This window comes from Asterias rubens, chromosome 1, assembly GCF_902459465.1.
Source record: "Asterias rubens chromosome 1, eAstRub1.3, whole genome shotgun sequence".
Taxonomy (NCBI): Eukaryota; Metazoa; Echinodermata; class Asteroidea; order Forcipulatida; family Asteriidae; genus Asterias; species Asterias rubens.
In genome coordinates this window covers 14,862,561-14,885,155 of record NC_047062.1, presented here as the reverse complement: position 1 = coordinate 14,885,155, position 22,595 = coordinate 14,862,561, and the positions used below count along the sequence as shown (strand labels likewise).

At 38.5% G+C, this 22,595-nt stretch overlaps 1 protein-coding gene across 1 annotated transcript; it reads left to right on the top strand.

Annotated features, from left to right (window-relative positions):
- Positions 1–814: 814 nt before the first annotated feature.
- On the top strand, positions 815–14,698 carry LOC117295723 (zinc transporter 6-A-like). The gene is made up of 10 exons (XM_033778444.1): positions 815–1,092; positions 5,176–5,312; positions 6,457–6,541; positions 6,845–6,953; positions 7,955–8,035; positions 8,721–8,900; positions 9,258–9,377; positions 10,937–11,087; positions 12,119–12,232; positions 12,845–14,698. The coding sequence occupies exons 1-10, from the start codon at positions 840–842 to the stop codon at positions 13,400–13,402; spliced, it is 1,788 nt and encodes a 595-aa protein (XP_033634335.1). The 5' UTR covers positions 815–839; the 3' UTR covers positions 13,403–14,698.
- Positions 14,699–22,595: the final 7,897 nt, after the last annotated feature.

The window sequence follows — 22,595 nt, the reverse complement described above, 5'->3', positions numbered from 1 at the left end:
CTGCCTAATACACCATGCACCAACCAAGTGAGAATACGGGTCTTTGACAATAATGATCAAGAAAATGGCCGCAACATTAGAATTACATTCGAAGGGATATAATTATTAGCGCACTAACATTCGAGCCAGTCGATGTTGCGCCTATGCTGGTGACTACTATAATACAAAAGTCTGCTTCGCCACAGAACTTTCTATTGCAACGTCACAGCCCGAGATTTTGCCAACCGAATGGGAAAACTATATAGTATGGAAAGTAATAAATGCAAACGAAAAACAGATAGCTAAAACAGGAGATATATCTGTAGTAAAAATTAGGAGAACCGGGCAGAACAATTTTGCCCTGGAGATTCGGTCCCCCATTTATGATGGCACGTGCACCAAATCTTCTGATAGAACCCTCTAGGAATTATAGTATCTTCTAATAGCACCCTCCTCCTCCTGTGAGCTAGACCAATCTCCGGTGGACAGATCCTGGGATACCCGGCCGGCCCAAGAGGAATTCCTTCCTCCATTCAATGGGAGACATTACAAGCAATACAAATTCGACAAATTTAACGTGGCTCAGCAGCGTGCATGGTTGTTGATGAACCAAGGACTACAATTCTATGACATCTGGCTGTGTGCCAAACTCCATGATGGCAGAAAAGATGCACGCAAACAGGAAACTTTCAGAAGTTTTCCTTTTCGCAGTGTCAGCGCCCTCTCGTGACTAAGTTTGTTGATCCCAAAGCCAAAAAGAAAACTGAACTTTGATTGGTCCTTTGGGCAATTTCTATCTGTTTCTATCCAATGAAGTACACGTTCACTTATCATTTCGGTGTATTACTCATCAAGGAAACATGGCGGCGCCCACGTCCCTTGACGGCAAAGTGTCCACGTCGGAGCCCGAAAAAGATCAATTACGAGGAAGATACGTTCCAAATAATATGACAAAAGGTGGACCAAGAGGCTTTCAAGAGTACGGAGGAGGTGATCCATTACAACTGGACCAATTTAAAATAGATATAGACGCGTACGACACTTCAATGGACATCGCTTCGGCACCACAAGTGGCGACAACAGTTGTTGGCATTCCGGTCAGCTCTGCATCAGGTACGGACGGGATTACTCTTTATTTAGAACTATTAATAATAATATTAGGAGTAGTATTCTATCTAGTTAGGTTAAAAAGTCGACAACGACGACAACAAGTTCAGAGCAGCGACAACGCCGACAACAAGTTTTAAATACCCCAAAAACGGCAAAAAAACATAGATTAGGCACTGATCCTAAATCGTTAATATTATAGTACTATTTATAATGCAATATTGCCATAACTCATTGAAAAATTAATATTTTTCTTAAATATTTTCAGGGTGACGTCTCCACTGAATGGACAATTGAATGTTAGGCCCAAAGTCTTTAACCTAAGTGACCTTTGAGATATGAGGTCAAATGTCATCCATTGATGACCTAAGTCAAGTTGAGAGGTCAACAACATCAAGCGTTCAAAGGTCTAATTGCCATTCGAGAGTTTATCTATTATTCAACCTCTGATCATCAAAATGGATGTATTTACTATTTGATGATCAGAGGTTGAGTATAGATAAACTCCTCAATGGCAGGAAAACTTTGTTACATCAGTGGCGGCCATCTTGTCTTAAAGGGTCTGGCGGCCATTTTGAATAAATTAGTTGAAAATGCAAAAATAATCCAAAAACGTCATGTCTGGTATCAAAATGATCAAGACATGACTCAAATGGAAAACTATGGCTGAAAAAGAAAAAATCTACCTATTTTGTTTAAACAGATTCCCTCTATAATACATACAATTACATCACTTGATTTTATGAATTAAAAAAACAGCCTAAAAAATGTGTTTAAATTTCAGAAAGAATTCTTTCCAATAAGGCTCGGTATTGTGAGATTTAAAAACAAAATGTCAAATTTTGTTTATTTCTCAGGCAAATGCCACTTTTTTTACCAAATTAATATTATGGTTGGTTATACTGGGGGGGGGGGTATTTTGCTTTTGATCATACAGTAGAAAGCATATTGTGCACGATAATTGCGCAAAAAAAACTGGCCGAAATGGTGTGAGAAAAAAAAAAAAAAAAAAAAAAAAAAAAACTAAAAATTAATAGTCTATTTTGTGTGCCACAAACAAGGCTAAACTCTCTAGAAACTACTTAAAAAATACTGTACAATTTTCATGACTTCACATATATTTTGTTTACAACTGAAAAGTTGGTGGTTGGCTGCAAAATTATTTCCTTTTATTTCAATTTCCATTCACAAAAACTAGCTGTTAAAATAAAACATCAATGTTTACAACTATTAAAGATAGGACCAATCAGGGGCCGAGCAGGTGATCACGTGACCACAACTCGGCAGATCGGGTGAAAATATCTTGAGAAAATGGCTCAATAATCTACGCCATCCTTGCTTTATAATTAATTTAATTCAAACAAAAATCATTCATGTATCAAATAAAATAGTTTGTCTCCCCTTTTTGGATATTATTTATGTCCGATGAACCAAATAGCAGATGTTTATTGCCATTAGAACGCTGACAATTTTCGGGAGAAATCAGGAAAAATCGTAAACAAATCGGCTCACTCAACCTTGACACACAGAATTGTGGATCAAAAAAAAATATGTGCGGCGCCAGATATGGCCATGAAATTCGGTATACAGTAAGTTAAGAGGTTATAAAAGGTGTACAAACCTGCTTTAGGTGCGTTCATTAATCAGCTCAGACCAAAATATGCGTCCAACTTGATGGACTTTTACAAAAAAAATTGCTAACTTTTGTTCTAATTGACGGATCGATCTCGATCAAAGACATAAAGAAGGGCGACCTCTTGCGGTGTCATGGCTAGGGACGAGGTTGAAATTGATGATTCCAGAGCAAGCCATTACAAGCGATTTAATGTAAGGGGGCGAGCGAGAGTTTTAAAAGTGATCACAATTTCTAGTTACAGCGACGCGCAGCGGAATATCCGGTATTTCCAAGTGCCTACATAGATGAATATTTAATATTAGAACTATGTCACAATGTGTGCTTTGTAATAGACCCAGTAATGGGTACCGGTCACTTCGGCACCTTGCAAACTCGGCACCTGCAAACTCAGCACCTTGCAAACTCGACACTTACAACATCGGCACCTTGCAAACTCGGCACCCACAAACTCGGCACATGTACAAATACAAACTCGGTACTCCTAGAACTATTCTGGTTTCGTCCGGCTATCGTCTCCAGTAACCTCGTCATAGGTTTATATCTCTCACGCGTCAAACGATCATGGTTCAATCATTGTTCAATCATTGTTCAATGAATTTTGGAATCAGAAATCTCTCTTTATTTTTATTGTAATCTCGCCAAAGTTAGGCTCTATGTGTCCTTTGATATTTCAATGTCCGAGGGGGCGACCAGAGAACCCACTCTGCAATCTCAAAAAATGTTAAAAGTTATAAATTCTTACCGTAATTCAGTCCCAAAATACTCCGTGTTACCACTACACTACAAATGCTGATTGTCCCCGAACTCGGCCGAACGCATCACGAAGTCACGACACGTGACGAGCGTGCTCGTATTATTTTTTTCCCAGGACAAACGTGGAGAATTATCGCACACGTTCGTCCGTCCTAGAATAAACAAACAAACACTCGATCCGTGCTTTGTGTACAAAACATATAGACACACATCTAGGAATCAGAGGTCTGGTTCCCAGACACGTGTCCATATGTTTTTGTACGCAAAGCACGGATTGAGTGTATTTTTATTCTAGGACAAACGTGTGTAGATAATTCTCAACATTTGTCCTGAAAAAAAAATAATATGCGCACGCTCGTCACGTGTCGTGACTTCGCTATGCATTCGGGATAACCAAAATAGTTCTAGGAGTACAAACTCGGCACCCAGTTCGATTTTCACACTGTGATTTTCAGCCCCCACTCCAATAAAAAGTGTGATCCTGTTATAAGTTATTATTTATAACACTTATTTTAATTATCGTACAATTTACCAGAAAGTAGAAGTGACGTTTAGCACGGGACGGAAAAAATAACAATGAAAGGATCATGTGCACCAAACGATCTTTGATCTTTCACGCACAGAAACCAGTGTCGCGACTGGTCCGTCGGTAAATCAGTCCCTGATTACGGCCAGCGCCTTTCGGCAAATCACGCTCTGTTTAAAGAAAAATTTCATTGAAAACCATTAACCAAATTAAAAAAATGTTCCAAACCCAAATCATGAAAAAAATTGCGCCGCACTTTCACCGACATGGACACAATCAACATAAACATCATTTTAAAAACTTGTAGATTCAGTGAACCATGATTGAATTCGGTGCGGCGCCACGGTAAATTTCCTGTGGGCCCAAATTTTCCCGAAAGTTCGGAATTCTTATCAACCCCCATAACTAGTGATTTTGCCATTAACAGCATTTACAAAGCTACTAATTATCAAATCCTTTTTTATTGTGTTATTACATGTACGTTACTTTATTTTAACCACTTAACTCTTTCGAGGTTATTTTTGCTTGGTGCCAAGTTTGTTAGTCAATATTATAAAAGGCCGATGCCGAGTTTGTATGGTGCCGACATTCTTGGTGCCGAGTGGGTGCCGAGATTGCAATGTGCCGAGTTTGCATGGTGCCGAGTTTGCAGGTGCCGAGTTTACGAGGTGCCGAAGTGTCCGGTATTCCCAGTAACTAGTAAATACTAAATAAAATAGCTAAAGTTTATAAATTTCTAAAAGATATCAAACATATTGTCAACACTAGACCCTCGCCTCGGTCATTACTTCTAGAAACTATAAGGCCTCATAGGGGTAAAATATTTTGGACCTCCTTAACGCTATACGTTTTTAAAATCGATTTTAAAATCGGCGATTATTAAACATTGTCAGAAACGACCCCCTTTGAAGTAATGTAGATTTAGAGAAAGAGTAGCTTAGGCATCTGAAACACAAAATTCTATCCAGCAAGGGTAGTTCATTTCATTATTTTCTTATAAATTTGACAACCAATTGAACCTAATCTTTCACTGATTTTGTTTTTTGTGCGTATCTGGGATACACCAAGTGAGGATACTAGTCTTTGACAGTTACCCTAAGTAAAACCAGTTTTTAGCAGTAATTCAGAGTTATATAACGCATTATATTTTGTTAACTGTTTTTATTTCTTGAAGACTTACGACAGAGAGCAATTCTTAATGGTGGGTCCAAAGACTACATCACTGGACCAATTCAGCCCTTTGCCAGGCCTCAACAAGGAACCTTGTCCAAGCTAGCCCAGGAGTTTCTATCAGTTATTGGTGAAAAGGAAGTAAGTGTAATGTTCTTTTTGTATACACTTATACTCAGTTATATATGTAATGTCTTACTGTTTGTAAATATGTGAACCGCTCTGTGAAAATGAGTCAGATGTTGACTATTTAAAGAATTGAGTCATAGACGCGTGACCTCTGGCGTTACTCGACAACCATAACATGATTCGCGGGCATACCGCCGCACAAAACCTTTGTGTTTCGGCAGCCAGCTGGAAACTACACAAAATCTTACCATGACTACGCGTCTTTTTGCCCGGCGAAATATGGCGTGTACATTGTTTTGTCAAAACAGAGGGCAGTTTGAATGTAAACTTAGGTCACAACGTCTATATGTGCGGCTTGACAGAACACACCAGCAGCAGTTATTTGGTGTATGTCTAAGCTTTGGGATGTATCGCGTTGCTGAGTTACTCCTGTTTGAAATTAGCCAATGTACCATTTTTTGTAAAAACGAATTACAAGTAAATTGATGTTTTAATCTACCATTGTGTGCAAAAGGATACAAATGAGACTAAAGTATGATCACAAAATTGTTGTATTCATAGCTTTATTGTTCTGAAGTGTTCTGAACGTTATCATGCAAATACAGATCTTAAAAAGTAAAAAAAAAAAATATACATTTACTAAGTATTAAACCACAAGGGAAACTGTCAGGTGAGTTAACAATAATTTTGGGTAAAACTTGACTATAGCGGGACTTGAACCCGAGATCTCCAGATTAAAGATGCTGTGTCAGATTTTTTGCCCCAAACATTCAAAAAATAGATTTTTTTTTGAGTGAATGGTAATTCAAAGAGTATCACCCGCTCTAAAAAAAAAGAAGTTTAACTTTTACTTTTAATGGTCAGGAACCATGACAAAATTTGAAACGTTTCTTATAAAACACATAGGAATTGGTCACGTGATATATTGTCGGGATCTCGACAAAAACTAATTTGGAGCACTTTATTTCACTGCTACTAATAATTGGCGGACTTTTTCGAGCAATTAATTTGTTTCTCATAATTATAACTAAAGTGTACTTTTACAAGCAAGGTGATCAATCGCCAAATACGTTTTAGTTAGAATTAATTACTTCAGGACTCATTTTGATGGAAATTGAAGTAATGTTTGTGATTCTATTTGTTGTTTCCTTACCAGGCAAAACGCGTGGTTCTTTTGGGAGTTGTTAATATTACCTGCATGATTGTGCTCCTATTATGGTGTCAGTCAACCAACAGTATGGGTGAGTAGTGTAATTATCATAAATATTATTATAACAAATCTGACAATATAAAACAGCATTACATACAATTTATGTGAATACAGTTATGGATTCAATACCCATAAAGAAAAATTATCTTCTCTTACACATTTGTTTTCCTTCTCATTTAATTCCTGTCTAATAAAATTATTTCTGTACTAGTAAAAATGTTGAGACCCAAGTCCAGTTGTCTTTTGTTTGTTTTTCCCCCAAAAATTCCATCCCTGATTAAACTACTTTTTACCGAGCCCATTTGTAATTTCACCCTTTCTCTTCTAATAACAGCATTGAGCGCTTACACGTTTCTGACAGTATGTGATCTCATGCTCCTCATAACGTGCCTGATTAGCATCTGGGTAGCCCAGCAGAAACCAGTCTCAGTATATTCATTTGGGTGAGTTAAATTGAAGTATTAAAACAATAGACCCTATTCACAGCGCGCAGTGCACAAACACGCGTGCTCCTGTCCCCTATTTCGTGTGTCAAAGTGTGAACAAAAGGATGGCACATGTGTTTCCGCACCTCCGAACTGAGTACCTCTGGCATTTCTGCCTTTTTGGGGAGTCCATGAGCGCTGCCTATTGTGAATAGGATCTATACTGTCAGTCTGAGCTGCCCACAATATTTGTTTCTTGATCTGCAATGTTATGCAAGAGTTTTGAAGCTCGACCTCTCCATGACTGTTTATTGAGCATAGTATAGTTGCAGGAATTACATCCATTTCGTGTGAGCAAAATAATTATTTCTTTTTATTTTATAGCTGGGTCCAAGGGCACTGAAACATGTGACCATCATGCAATGTACAAAAAGGATAATTGAACTCTCGCAGTCTATCGCGCAAATTGCCCAGTCAGTTCTGCATGTTGGGCTGTGCATAAAAACTTCACCATTTGACCTCTCTATAGCGCGCAGTGCGGACTGATTGACCATTCTGTTAACTGGTGACGGCATCTGTGTGTCCTTTTGAGCGCTCTTCTTTCTAATTCATTTTCTAACTTTCACTGGTGTGTTTTGGCTGAGAGTTCCTGTGCACCATTCTCAAGTTCAGGTCTTTGTTACAGTGTGGGTTTGAGGCATGGGTCTTTTCCATTGTGCTTTTGAGTAAGATATGGCCCTTTTCAAAACCATGGCTTCGGCTTTGGATTCAGCTTCCGGCTTCATCCTCTCGTCTGAAGCCCTGAGCGTATATGCGCAAAGCATGCACAATTGTCGAAATAACAGCGGAGCCAAGCTATCCTGAACCGAATCCAAAGCCAAAGTCGTAGTTTTGAAAAGGGCCTATGATTGTTTTTACCTTTTGGATGAAGTGTTAAGCTGTAGGTCCTGTAGGTAAAAGAAAGGGCCTAGTAAACTCATCATTTTTTTATTAAAGTTAGTATCTCTATTTCTTTGCAGGTTTGAGAGATTTGAAGTGCTTGCGGTATTTTCCTGTTCTATGTTGGCAATATTTGGGGCAATATTTATCATGAAAGAAAGGTAAATAAACCAAAAGGAAATATTGATTATGTTAGTACCTTGGCCCTTATGTTATGTTTTGTGCAGTTGTATTTGACTAAGGATTCGTCATCACATTTGGTTAAAAAAAATAATAATTAATAGTAATAATTTTGGCAGTGAAACTAAAAATATATACAAAGAAAAAATATGAGATCCCAGAAGCAAACCATATCACAGTGCAAAGAAATCATAAAATTGAAATTTCTTCAATTGAAATGAATGAGGAATTTGCACGAAGCGAGTTCGACTGGCCATGTAGCTTTCTCATTTTATTGGTCATGGTGGTTGTGGGCTTGTGGCGTGTCCTGGCTATGCAGTTAAGAGCACCGACTCTGGTGTTTCTGATCGGCAGAGTATAGATTCAAGTCTCAATTGAGGCACTTGTGTCTTTGAGCAAGACACTTAACTATAATTGCTTTGTCTTTTGGACGAGACATAAGCCATACGTCCTGTGCACATAAAACAACCCATATCATTTACTGTGGAAAGCCTGGTGTTTCTGGTTCACATAGCCCTTGATTACAAGTCTCCTTTGGCTTTGAAGCTACAGTGATTAAGTTCACTTATGAGTAATGATTCTTAATTCAAAATCAAACCAGCACCTTTCAAATTGTTCTCACGCTCTTCACTTCTCTGACTATTGTTTCTTTTTTTTCTGATACAGCACGGAGCGATTCTTCCAGCCAGCTGAAATCCACACTGGTCGCCTGATGCTGGGTACCGGTCTAGGATTCATCTGTCATGTAATAGTTGCATATGGAGCCAATAATAAAGCATTTAGGCACGTCATCGAAGCAGCAAGGTCCAGTTGGCTACAGGAACACTTTGCAGATATAAGCAAAAAGTAAGCTTTTAATAAACAATTTTCATCTCTGTTGATATGCGTTTGGGTTCCAACCTCAGATTCAAGTTTTGGAGCATCAAACTTATATCTTTTTTTTTACATAACCACATTACTTTGAAGCAAAATGTTTCTCAAAATGCTTTATAATATCGAACGCTGCTGTTAGCTTCTAAACAAAAGTATTATTGCCAATTACCTTAGGAGTGATTAGCAAACGTATACAGTCCCTTTAAATGGTCTCTGGTTTTGTGATAAGAAAGATTTTTATACATTTAAACAAATCCCTATAAAAATAAATGATGTGGATTGTTTGAGAAAATTCTGACACATGTATTTTTCTCCCTTTAATCTGTTTAGTTTTTGTGCAGTAGTTCCTGGATTTGATCGTCTACTTCTTCCCAGAGTCAATCCATTCATACTGATTGCCTTCGCTGGAGCTCTGTCTCTTTTCATTACAAATCTACTTATTGATGCAAAGTAAGATATAGAAATATTGTTTTTAGTATTGTTTTAGTCCAGAAGACTAAAACATTAACGTCATATTTTTATTATGAAGAGTGGACCAATTCCTATACCCCCACTTACATTAAACACAGCATTCAGACAACTTGCATGGCCTATTGCAGCAACCAGAAACAAGGAATTTTTCAGGTCTTGAAATGCTGTCCTTGTCTTCGACAAATCAACATATTTTCCCTAAAGATTGATACTGGCTTGAAATTCATTATCAGCTTTTTGATAGAAATTTATCAATAATTTGTTTTTGAAACTTACCTATCATTAAGAATCTATGATGATTTAAAGGTTGGGCCATTGATTGGTTTTTGTTACCATAAGGCTGATTTTCGTTGGTGCAGATTTTAAAGAAAGATCCAACAGAAGAAAGCTTCAGCTGAGCACAGAGTCTGCTTGTTGAGAAAACGGCAAAAAGGGTCACAGTATTTTCACAAGAATGTAAAATCCATCCACGTTTAGCGAGGTGGTAGCGGGTACTAGCTGCATCTGTGGCCGCAGCATACAAAAACACTCAGAAATCTGAGAAACAATTCATGCATGAAATGTGTCTCTGATTCAAATGTTTTTATTGAATTCTAATCAATGGGGGCATACAGATGAAATAGCTTCACAGGATACTAACTACCAATACCATCTTAAAACAAGTAAGCTTTGGATACAAATTACACCCTTTTTTTGGGGGGGGGGGGGGACATAGTTTCACCAAGGACACCCACAGCAGAACCGGGTGGCCATTGCCCCCACTTTTGAAAAGTGAAGATTTTGCCCCCTCCCCCCACTTTATATTGAGCTTTTACAAAAAAAACAAGGGTTTGCTGACAACACCTTTATATTTCTAAAAATAATCTTATTTAAACAACAAAAAACAGCAAAGAATGTCAATCGTAATAATAATAATAATAATAACCCGTTTTTATATAGCGCTTTTCACACCCGTAGGGCGTCCCAAAGCGCTTCACATTATTACCCCTGGTCACTGGGCCTTAATTCACTCCTTAAACCATCTCAGCTCCCTGGTGGGGAGTATGCAGCATGTGCAACATTAATATGCGCTACTCGGCTAAATCAATCACAAGAACCATCTCTGCCCTCACAGGTACCCATTTACCCCTGGGTGGAGAGAAGCAATTATAGTTAAGTGTCTTGCTCAGGGACACAAGAGTCACGACCGGGATTGGAACCCACACTCTGCTGAACAGAAGCATCAGAGCTTGAATTCGGTGCTCTTACACCCCGTCGTAGGCGCGTTGATTGCCATCCCGGACAATCAGCCCGCTGTAATAGTGCTTTTTCTACTTTATGAACCCAACATAACCTGTGTGCATTAATGCATAATTGGAAAAAACACATTAGGGAACAAATTTGCAGCGCCCCCCCCCCCCACTTTTGAAAGTGTTCCGCCGCCGTTGACCAAGGACACCGCTTGAAATAGAAGAAGTAAGAAATTTCAAAGTCCATTCTATTTCCTTTCGCTTTAAAAGATACTAACTTACTGAAACTCTACCATGTTGTCCTTGCAGCAATTATTTTATCGCAGACTCCCTAGCGGCGTTTGCGATAGCTTTAATGATGTGTGGAACCATGTTCCCAATGAGCGTCTATACTGGAACTATACTACTGCAGACATCTCCTGCTCACATCATCGGCCAACTGGATAAGAGTCTTAGAGAGGTAAGTGTTTGCCTTAAAGGCACTGGACACTATTGGTAATTACTCAAAAATAATTGTTAGCCTACAACTGACTTGGTAGCGAGCGATGGAGAACTGTTGGTAATTACGTGGGAGAAACGGCTCCCTCTGAAGTAATGTAATTTTCTTACTCAAATTATGAAAGGCTTCAGCTGAAGCATTTTATTATGCATGTGGAAGCACATAAAGTTGTGCATCAAGGGTGTTTTTCCTTTTATTATTTTCTTGCAACTTTGATGACCAATTGAGCCCAAATTAGTACAGGTTTTTCGTCTCATTTTATCCGTATGTTGGGACACATCAAGTGAGAATACTGCCGTTGATTTCACAAAACTCTTCCTAACTTCAGATTAATCTTAGGACTTAGGACGAGTCCCAACCCTGCACTGTAGCACGCAGACCTTAAGATTAATCCTAAGTTAGGACGAGTTACTCGTCCTAACTCGAGATAAGACGAGTTCTAACTCTTTGTGAAATCGACGGCTGGTCTTTGAAAACTACCAAACGTTTCCAGTGCTTTTAAAGGGTGTGTCTTGGCCGAGCGGTCTAGTTCACAGGTGTTGTCAGTAGCAGATTTGGGGTTTGATAGGCTCTTAACCATAATTGCTTTGTAAAAATAAAATGGAAAGGAAGTGCATTCTGCTCTTCCAGCAAAGCTTATAGTAGCTGATATCTATACCTACACCCTTACATGCAGACTGTGAAGGGGGTAACCGTGTTTCTGGCGTATGAGTAGACGGCAACAGGTCCCTGGTGAAAGTTGATTTGGGTTGACAGCCCAAATCAGTTAATGTGTAGTCCTCGCATTGAAGTGGCCGTCCGTAGCCTTGTGATGTAAGGTGATCTCTCATAGGCCTAAAAGATGAACAATTAATAAACTGTTGTCATTATCATAACGGGCCTGTGGCTGTACATGAAATAACAAACAGTTACAAGAAATCATATGTCTGTCAGACATATTCTTTAATGTTGGTTCCATAGTCCTGTGTGAAATATAATTGTCTTCTTTTCAGGCTTCAACTCTGGATGGTGTGTTGGAATTTCGTAATGAACATTTCTGGACCATCTCATTTGGAACAATAGCTGGCTCGCTTCAAGTCCGAGTGCGCAGAGATGCAAATGAGCAGGTTAGGTTTTCCTTCTTGTTTTTCTTTTTTGCTTCTTTTTTGGGACTGTCAGAAGGGATGGGAAAAAACAGCAATACACTTCTTATGATTATTTGTGAAAAATTATTTATAAAAGTTGGGGGAAATTACACAAGTCTCTATCTTACATAATTAAATACCTCAGAGAGTTGATGGATTCCAGTTGGTCAAAACCCCTTCACATATATGGCTTGGTCCAATTGGTTAGCCCTTAACACAGTAAAATTGCTATTATTTTTTACTTAATGGTAGTGAAACCAAAATACAAAAGTGCCCTGTACAATGACCCATATGACTGAAGATACCTTTGTAGGAAAGATTAACACATGTTAAGTTATATATGTGGAAGGAAAACCCATAGGATGGAAAACAAATGATATCAGATAGGGATTGAAAACAAAATCCACATGCAAGGCTCCAGTCTGCAGTGGGATTCGAACCAGGGTCCATAGAGGTGAAGGTAAGGGAAAGGAACCACTGAATTAACATAAAGTCATGCAACGAAGACTGAGTCATCACAATGTTAATGATTCATTATGACCCCAAAACAAAATATTTCCTAACAATTCTATGTTTGTATTTTCTTATTTATAGATGGTCCTTGCTCATGTTGCCAACAAATTGTCTCATCTCGTCACTACTCTGACCATCCAGGTCACCAAGGATGACTGGACTCGGCTCACTCCAATCTCTTCATTCCCTGGCGAGGCTCTCTCCACAAAACTACCCCCGCCTGCTCCTCTCAATGCAAACTTTCTTGCCAGCAACCCGGGCATAAGCACATACTCAGCAGCTGCTCTGCCGAAACCGACCAAAAATCTTTACGATTTCCAGCTACCCACCACCCCAAGTAGAGCATCGAGTACACCGTATGGCACACCAAGTCGAGATCTGAGTTTCTATTCGGACATTGGTCCTATTTCATCCTACGGGGCAATGAACACTCCTGCAGCGTACGAGGATTCCAAACTCAAAGGGATTTTGCGGACTGGTGGTGTTGGCATGAGAACAATGCCACCTAACATGGCAAACAGCCGACAGCTTCCAAATGCCAGGAGTGCTGTAATCGATGTGAACAATTTGGGCACGGCAAATCTGTACACACCAGGGACGCTTTTGTCGCAACAACATGATATGAGCTTTGATAGCTGATAAAGTTGGCAAGCTTTTTATCAAATCAACCAAGTTTTTAATAGTGAAAGGAAACTCTCTGATTACTGTTGTAAATAAAAGAGATTGTCTTAACCGTTGTACAGAGAGCAAGCGAAGAACAATTATGTATTTTCGGTTTACAAAGAGCTCGTCCTTAGTTATAGTAGCTTGTGTTTGTACATCTGCCATTAATATAGTGTCTGTCAAAGCCATATCATTCATTCTTTTTAAGATATGGTTACTGAAATGTAGCTTGAAATGCACTGTTCCAGAACAGTTTATGATACCTACAATTTCAAACAAAATTCAAGGGTAGACACCTACATGAAATCAAAACAAATACAGGGTACATCTACAATGAACAAAGTTTATTTATTTTTTATTGTATTTTATTACACTTCACACTGGCAAAACACTAACAGGAATTAAAAGATACAAAATAGAACGGACTGAGAAACTAATTACCAATTAACAATCAAAACGGTAAAAAAAGATTTCAAAACACTATGAGATTGTTTTTACCCTGTGTATCTTCATGTTAATTTTTCAATGTTGAGACAAAAGGTCAGACAAATGAAGACATCTATTATTTGGTTAACAGAGCTAAATGCCCACCGTAAAAGTGTCAAGAAAAAACCTTCTTCAGTTGTGTAGAAACAAAGTGATGAAATTGTCGGCTGAGGTCGTCATTACGAAAAGGAGTTGCAACAAGACCTTGTTTTTTCCCACATGCTGTTTCCACCTTGTATTTTTAGTGTAAATCGCAAAAGTGTAAACTTTTTGATACTTTTTGTTGTTGCTAAATGCATGTAGGCTCATGTGGTAATGTGTCGTTTTCAGGTTTTTTTTACAGTATTTCTGACCACATGGGTGAACCAAATTTATGTGGTGGAAAACAAGTAAAACAAATTGTGGTGTTTTGTCGTTTTTAAATTGTTGTTATAATTATAATTATTATTATATATTTATTTGGCCATTTATATAAGAAAACAAAATACAGGCAGTCAGAATAAGATACACCTGTATTTGTGATGTAAGGAAATTGCTTTCAAAAGCACCCTTATGTGGTCAAAAATACTGTCACTAATTGAAAGAGGAAAGGATACTTTTAGGATCGCATGAAAACAATTCTTTTGTTTTTCCCTTCTTCTGTTCATGATATACAGTTTTGTGATCACTCAAAGCATCCCATTTTGAACTACTTAATTTGTACTCACTTTAAGTCAACAATTTCCTTAGCTTCTTTCTCCTCCGAAATTGTAATAAAAAAAGGAAGCATTTTTCCGTTGTATGTGACCCCATGTCTTTGTGTTGTTTATTCATTCAACATAATGGTTTATAAATGGCCATGCAAATGGTGAACTGCACACTTTACAGTAAAAAATAACTGTCGTCAAAATGGAAAGGCGGCAACACAAAAAACAAAACAAAAACTAATTACAAATTATTTAATTTAAAAAGTTGATAAAAGCCTGAGGAAGACCTGATACAAGGTGGGGGATATAAAACATAAGAAAATGAGTATACAAACAGGGTGGCTTAAAAATTGATCGAAGCAGCAAAAACATGATAAACTAAAGACACGACAGTTTACCCGCAGGTCACTAGTTTCCTTTGTGATTTATCTGCAGAGATATGCAACGTTTATCGTGCGTGATCTCTGTGTGAACATTAATTAGTCCAAAGGGCTTCTGGAATTCGGTCATTTTAAGCCTTTTCTGAAAAGTCTCAGCCAAAAAATGTACCAGTAAATTAAACGAAGAGCATATCTGTCGTTATGTTTAAAAGAAATCGTTGCAACTCAAATTTTAAAAAGAGAAATTTGCAACGATTTTTTTCCATACAAAACGACAGATATGGTCTAGTCTTCATTTCAATGTACTTCTACATTATTTCTGTCAATACTTTTCAGATAAAGGCCTAAAAAGACTGAATTTCAGAAGCCCTTTGGACTAATTATATATTCAAACCAAGTTCACGCATGAAAAATCACGCCAACTCGTGCAGATAAATCACAAACTTATAGCCCAGAGCACTTTGGTTAAAGGAACGAGGTACCAATATTTGAGCACAGGAAATGTTAGTGGATAACATGACATAGTCAGATATGGATTTCTGCCAGGGACGCATGTCCCTGGGACGCTGCGTGTGACGCATGGACCCCCAACAAAGAGGCAAAATAATGGGCTGGATCAAACATGGAAATGGTCATTACCATGATACTAAGTAAAAAATATCAACCGCCAGACAAATTTTCTGCTGCATTAGGCCTGCCAGACACCCTCTCCCCCAAATATTTAGTGTACAAACCTATGGGTTGAAATTAATCAGTTGTCAAATTAGCTCAGATTTACATGAAACTTTGTCTAACTGTTCCACTATGGCTAATATGAACACAAACCAAAAATTAAATCCATACTCCATACCGTTTCCGAGAAACAGCCTCTTAAAATAATTTTATGCTAAAATCTCCCCCTTTTGGAGCTCCGACACCGCGCGTCGTGGTGGTATTCTTTTCAAACGGTAACAGCCCGTAGTTTAATAACGACACAAGCTGTGTGGCTGAAAGGTGTATGCTATTTAAGTTGTGGCCCTTGATTCATAATTTGGCTGCATTGGGCCTGCCAGACACCCCCACCCCCGGGGTTAAACATTGGAGGAACGGAACCAATTTGAAAACTAGACATTAGGTGTTTGTGAACAAACACAAAGCTGTTCCGTGTTCTTTTGCTTTGATTATGTGTTAACAATACCAAGGAGTCTATAACTGAATGTTTGAAAAATACTGTACACTGTCTTGAGTTACGGTGCCACTTCATGGGGTCACGGTAACCTAAGGCTAATCTCTAACGCCCAAGGAGTCTGTAACTGAAAAAAGTTAGAAAATCGGTTGTATAGTACTTGGCGTATGGTCCCACTTCCGGTTCACCCGGACGTAGAGGCCAACATGGGGTCACGAGTTTTCATAGTCAATATTAATGTCAAGGAGTCTGTAAGTGAAAACAAATTGAAAATCGGTTGAGTAGTTCTTGAGATATGGTCCCACTTCCGGTTGACCCGGAAGTAGAGGTCAAATTGAGGTCACGGTTTTTCCAAATTTTTCTCCTTTCCCCAAGGAGTCTTATAACTACAAACAGTCGACATTCTTAAAGAAGAATGTCGTCTTCCTGTGATAATTTATCTCGGGATGTCGACATCCTAAAAGTAGGATGTCGTCTTCCTGTGATAATTTATCTCGGGATGTCGACATCCTAAAAGTAGGATGTCGTCTTGCTGTGATTATTTATCTCGGTATGTCGACATCCTAAACGTCAGTTGTCATCTTCCTGTGATAATTTATCTCGGGAAGTCGACATTCTAAAAGAGGAATGTCGTCTTCCTGTGATAATTTATCTCGGAATGTCGATATCCCAAAAGTAGGATGTCGTCTTGCTGTGATAATTTATCTCGGGTAGTCGACATCCTAAAATTAGGATGTCGTCTTCCTGTGATAATTTATCTCGGGATTTCTTTTGTTGAAAGGATTTTACTTGTATACGTTTTGTTAACTAGTATTACATTTCCAACAATATTTAAAATATTCATGGTCATAAACTACGTTAAACTAAAATAATGGACGAAACAAAATGTCCCACGTAAAACTCCATAAGGTTTGGAACATAATGGTCCCGCAAGTTCAAATACGCGCGAGACTTGCTTAGTCTACACAGAAGGTAATAAATCATTTATTACAAGCAAATGCAATCGTACGGAGCTCCATGAGTGCCATCCCACTTATTGAGATACTGACATAATTTATCTCATCAAGACGACTTATTTCGTGGTATAAGTTAACTTACCGACATATTTTATCTAGCTAAGTCGACTTATTCAAAACAATCAGTCGACTATTAGCAACATAGTTTATCTCACCAAGTCGACTTAGATAAAACAAAAGGTCGACTTGCTGACATAATTTGTCTTGCCAAGTCAACTTACTGAGAGTACTAAGCCAACTTACCGACATAACTTATCTCGCCAAGTCGACTTAGATAAAACAATAAGTCAACTTGCTGACGTAATTTTTTTCAACAAGTCGACTTACTGAGAGTACCAAGTCGACTTACTGACATAATTTACCTCGCCAAGTCGACTTAGATAAAACAATAAGTCAACTTGCTGACATAATTTATTTCAACAAGTCGATTTACTGAGAGTACTGAGTCGACATACTGACATAATTTACCTCGCCAAGTCGACTTAGATAAAACAATAAGTCAACTTGCTGACATAATTTACCTCACCAAGTCGACTTACTGAGAGTACTAAGTCGACATACTGACATAATTTACCTCGCCAAGTCGACTTAGATAAAACAATAAGTCAACTTGCTGACATAATTTATTTCAACAAGTCGACTTACCGAGAGTAATAAGTCGACTTACTGACATAATTTATCTCACCAAGTCGACTTTATAGATAAAATGGCAAGTCGACTTACTGACATATTATCTCACCAAGTCGACCTAGATAAAATGATAAATGGACTTACTGACATAATTCATCTCAACCAGTCGACTAATTAAGAAGTTTACTTATACACAGCCTGCACACGTTGCAACGTGTGTGTATTGAGATTGCGAGTTAGGGCCCGCGTGATCGCTAATAATGTGTGGCGTTTTTTGTGCCTGGGATGCAGAAAAATAACCACAATCTAAGACTTGAATCAAGTCTACACCTCGTCCAACTCCGATTGTATTAGTCAATTCAGGCATCCTCTTCAATTTTATTTTATGTAACAAGCAAAATTATTAATTTACTGATTTTATTTAAAAAATGGTAATGGCTGTTAGCAAACTGCGTCCAACTAACACTACATGGTGTAGTACTTGCAAAATAGTGTTACTGGCCTGACGTTTTGACCCTACTAAATGGCTACGTGAGAAGAATGAGACAATAAATCATGAATTCAGTTCAAAAGGATAAAAGTTTGTTTTCGTCATATTATTCATCAAACTATAAGCCTTTACACAATTAAAATCTTCACAACAAAATGTATAATGGAAGGTACCAGACAGCACGTAACGGAGCCGAGTTGAAAAGTAACAATACCAAAGTGCAACCATCAGCGATTGTCAAAAGGATAAAAAGGTTGCTGTCGCCACAACCAACCCCTTATATTCAACGAACCATGTGAATCTATTCACAAAACCTTGTAAAGAATATCCATGCATAGATTTGTCAGGTGCATAAAATTATGTGCCACTATTGTACCATCTGTAAGTCAACTTGTCGATATAAATTATATCAGTAAGTTGACTTATTATTTTATCTAAGTCGACTTGGTGAGATAATTTTTATCAGTAAGTTGACTTATTACTCTCAGTAAGTCGACTTGGTGAGGTAAATTATGTCAGCAAGTTGACTTATTGTTTTATCTAAGTCGACTTGGCGAGATAAATTATGTCAGTAAGTCGACTTATTACATTCAGTAAGTCGACTTGGCGAGATAAAATATGTCAGTAAGTCGACTTAGTACTCTCAGTAAGTCGACTTGGCGAGACAAATTATGTCAGCAAGTCGACTTTTTGTTTTATCTAAGTCGACTTGGTGAGATAAACTATGTTGCTTAGTCGACTAATTGTTTTGAATAAGTCGACTAAGCTAGATAAAATATGTCGGTAAGTTAACTTATACCACGAAATAAGTCGTCTTGATGAGATATATTATGTCGGTATCTCAATATGTGGGATGGCACTCCTGGAGCTCCGTACAATCGTACAATAATAGAAAACAAAAACTAAAAATCAATGCAAAACACATGTAGGGGATGGAGGGGCCCATAAAAAGCAAACCTTAACGAGTACGGACCACCCACTTTTTTCTAACGAAGAAAGCAATGTAAGCAATTCTATTTAGTGGGTGTAATCTTATGTAGCGGCAAAACAATTCAAATTTACAGGAAGAACAAACACAAAAACAGTTAGCGTAAAATAAAACTTAACCATATATTTAAATGAAACAGATAAACAAAATACCCAACATCATAATAAAACATAAAAGGGAACACTAGTTGATTGATAAAAATAAATACTAGAGAAAATGGGCCCCATAACTCTTGCTGGGAGAAAACCATGTCGAAATATACCATTGTTATCCATTAGAGACGTTTTGTAGTCACTTTGGTTGGGGAGCGAGGAATCTAGCAAAAACACACGAAAATCCCATGGCTGGGACATCAGTTTATACACCAGACAAATCTATTATATGGATATTCTTTTGAATATTTTATTTTGTGCATATGGTCCGTGATTCATGGTCCATTGAATATAAGTGGGCGGTTGTATCGACAACAGACTTTTATCATTTTGATCACCATCAGCCCCATGTATAATAAACTTCAATGGCTGGCGATTGCACTTTTGGTATTGTAATTGTTAAACTCCGGTTCCATTGTGTGCTGTCCGTTACCCTCCACACATAGAGTTTCTTGTGAATAGTAGCTGTGTATGATTCATGGTTCGCTGAATAATGTGGCAATAACAAACTTTTATCATTTTGAACTGAATGCTTGATTTATTATCTAAAGGTAAATTCTTGAGGCCAGTAAGAGTATTGTGCACGTACACCATGTAGTTTTTGTTGGAAGCCGTTTGCTAACAGCCATTTATGTTACCCTTTGAAGTAAAATCAGAAAATTTATAAGTTTGCTTGTTGCATAAAATTAAATTGAAGATGATGCCTGAATTGATTTTTACAATCAGAGTTGGACTCTAGACTGACGTGTTGGACTCCTTGAACACTCCAAGTGGTTCAATAGGTAGTGCAATTCCAATACTTATGCTGATGTTCTCATGATGTCAGCATCAACGGGAAGTTCCAACAACTTTGTCCCCTTGTACAATTAAGTATGCAAATATGGGTCACGTGGTTAATTAATTACGATTCGTAATTGTTTTTGGGGTCGGTGGTTTGATGTTTGATCTAGTACAAGTTGATTTCACAGAACTCTTAACCACCAAACTCTGCGCTTATGCTCACCATTTTTCGCTTACTGTGTTTTTAAACATCATCGTGTCATGCATGCACACAGGTTATGTTGGGCTAACATTTGAGAAAAAGCAAAGGCAACACTATCGATATAAAGATAAGAATCAAACTTAAATATTACAAAAAGAAATATAATTTTAGTTTTGGGGATACAAAAATATTGATTTCGGACGGAGATTCGAACTCCCTATTCTCAGATGTGTAGTCGCGACTGATGACCACTAGGCTAGAAGGTCACGATGTAAAAATGGTGGGTTTTTACATGTGTGCATCAACAGAGGGATTATGATCCGGCGAAATAGGTCTCGTTTCATGATTTTGCGACCATTGTCACTAAAATATATGAACTGCTAACGCCTATAACTATTAAGTAGGGTTGAAATGTAGTATTAGATGCCTTAAGGGGGTTTTTGACGACGACGTCGATGTCGTCAAAAACCCCTATCTAATTACGCACGTTCGTTTTAACGAAAACCTATGCACAGAGTAATTGGTCCAGAACGCGGTTAGAAAAACAAGGACAAATTTAACGCACGTTCTAACGAAAATCCCAAACCTCCGTACTTTGTGCGTGTACAGAGTAATGTGTCCAGAACGCGGGTAGGAAACAAAATAGTATAGACTCCTCTCCAGAAGTAAACAACTCATTGAGGTACATACTGTGTTGTATTACCAAAGAGAATGTTTCACAATACAAAGTGACTGCATCAAGTTTACAAATTAAAAATTCAAATGAAGACCACGTGGTTAATTAATTAAGAATTTTAACACTTTTTTGTTAGAGTAAAGCTTATGTTCTAAGCTTCAATTTGATATATGATTTAACTCTTTTATCCTCATACTTAAGGAGACGGGGCCTGAACAAAAACGCTGTACAAACGCTATGGGGTTTTAGGCGGAAACAAAGAATAATAATAATAATACAAATAATAAAAATCTCGACGAAAACAACACCTGTTCCGACGGTAGGTCGGAACAGCTAATAAAAATCTCGACGAAAACAACACCTGTTCCGACGGTAGGTCGGAACAGCTAATTACCAATAGGCCTAATGCACTGTTCTTAACACAGGACTATCAGCCGCCACACAAAATGTTTTGCTTCATTAGGCGCGACCCGACAGACACCTACCCTCCCCGGGTTTAACATCAAAGATCAAAACATTAAACATAAACTTGAAACCAAGTTGAAATGATCAATTACACTATTCTTTGACCAGTAGTATCAATCACCAGACGAAAGTTTTGCTGCATTGGGACGGCAAACACCTACCATCCCCGGGTTAAACATCAAAGGAACCACCTGAAACCAAGTTGAAATGACCACCAATAACACTCATCTTAATACAAGTATCAACTGCCAGACAAAGGTTTTTCTGCATTGGGCCCGGCAGACACCTCCCCTCCCCCGGGTTTCAGAGGAACCTCCTGAACCAAGTTGAAATGATCAATAACACTATTCTTAAAACAAGTATCAACTGCCAGACAAAGGTTTTGCTGCATTGGGCCCGGCAGACACCTCCCCTCCCCCCGGGTTAAACATCGAAGGAACCACCTGAAACCAAGTTGAAATGACCAATAGCACTATTCGCAATACCAGTATTAACTGCCAGACAAAGGTTTTGCTGCATTGGGCCCGGCAGACACCTCCCCTCCCCGCGGGTTTAACATCGAAGGAACCACCTGAAACCAAGTTGAAAAGACCATAGAGTAATAGCACTATTCTTAATACCAGTATCAACTACCAGACAAAAGTTTTGACACCTCCGCTCCCCCGGGTTAAACGTCAGAGGAACCACCTGAAACCAAGTTGAAATGACCAATTTATTGGTCATTTCAACAATTGGTTCAGGGGGTTCCTCTGAAACCCGGGGGAGGGGAGGTGTCTGCCGGTGTGGCGGTTTCAGTCTTCCGCCGTGTTCAGTTTTCCGGGTGACGTAGCCGGACATTTCACCACGTTGTTGGAACGGTTTAAGCTTTCCGGCGTGTTCAGTTTTCCGGGTGACGTAGCCAGACAAAAATACAGCCGCGAGTACCCTGGCGAGTAATGTAGTGGTCTTGGTTCCAAGACCATTGGTGTTGCGCGGTCACACACAACCAACGTTCCGATTATGCACGGCAAAACCTATACGCGCTTGTAATGAACGAACGCTAGCGGGCGCTAT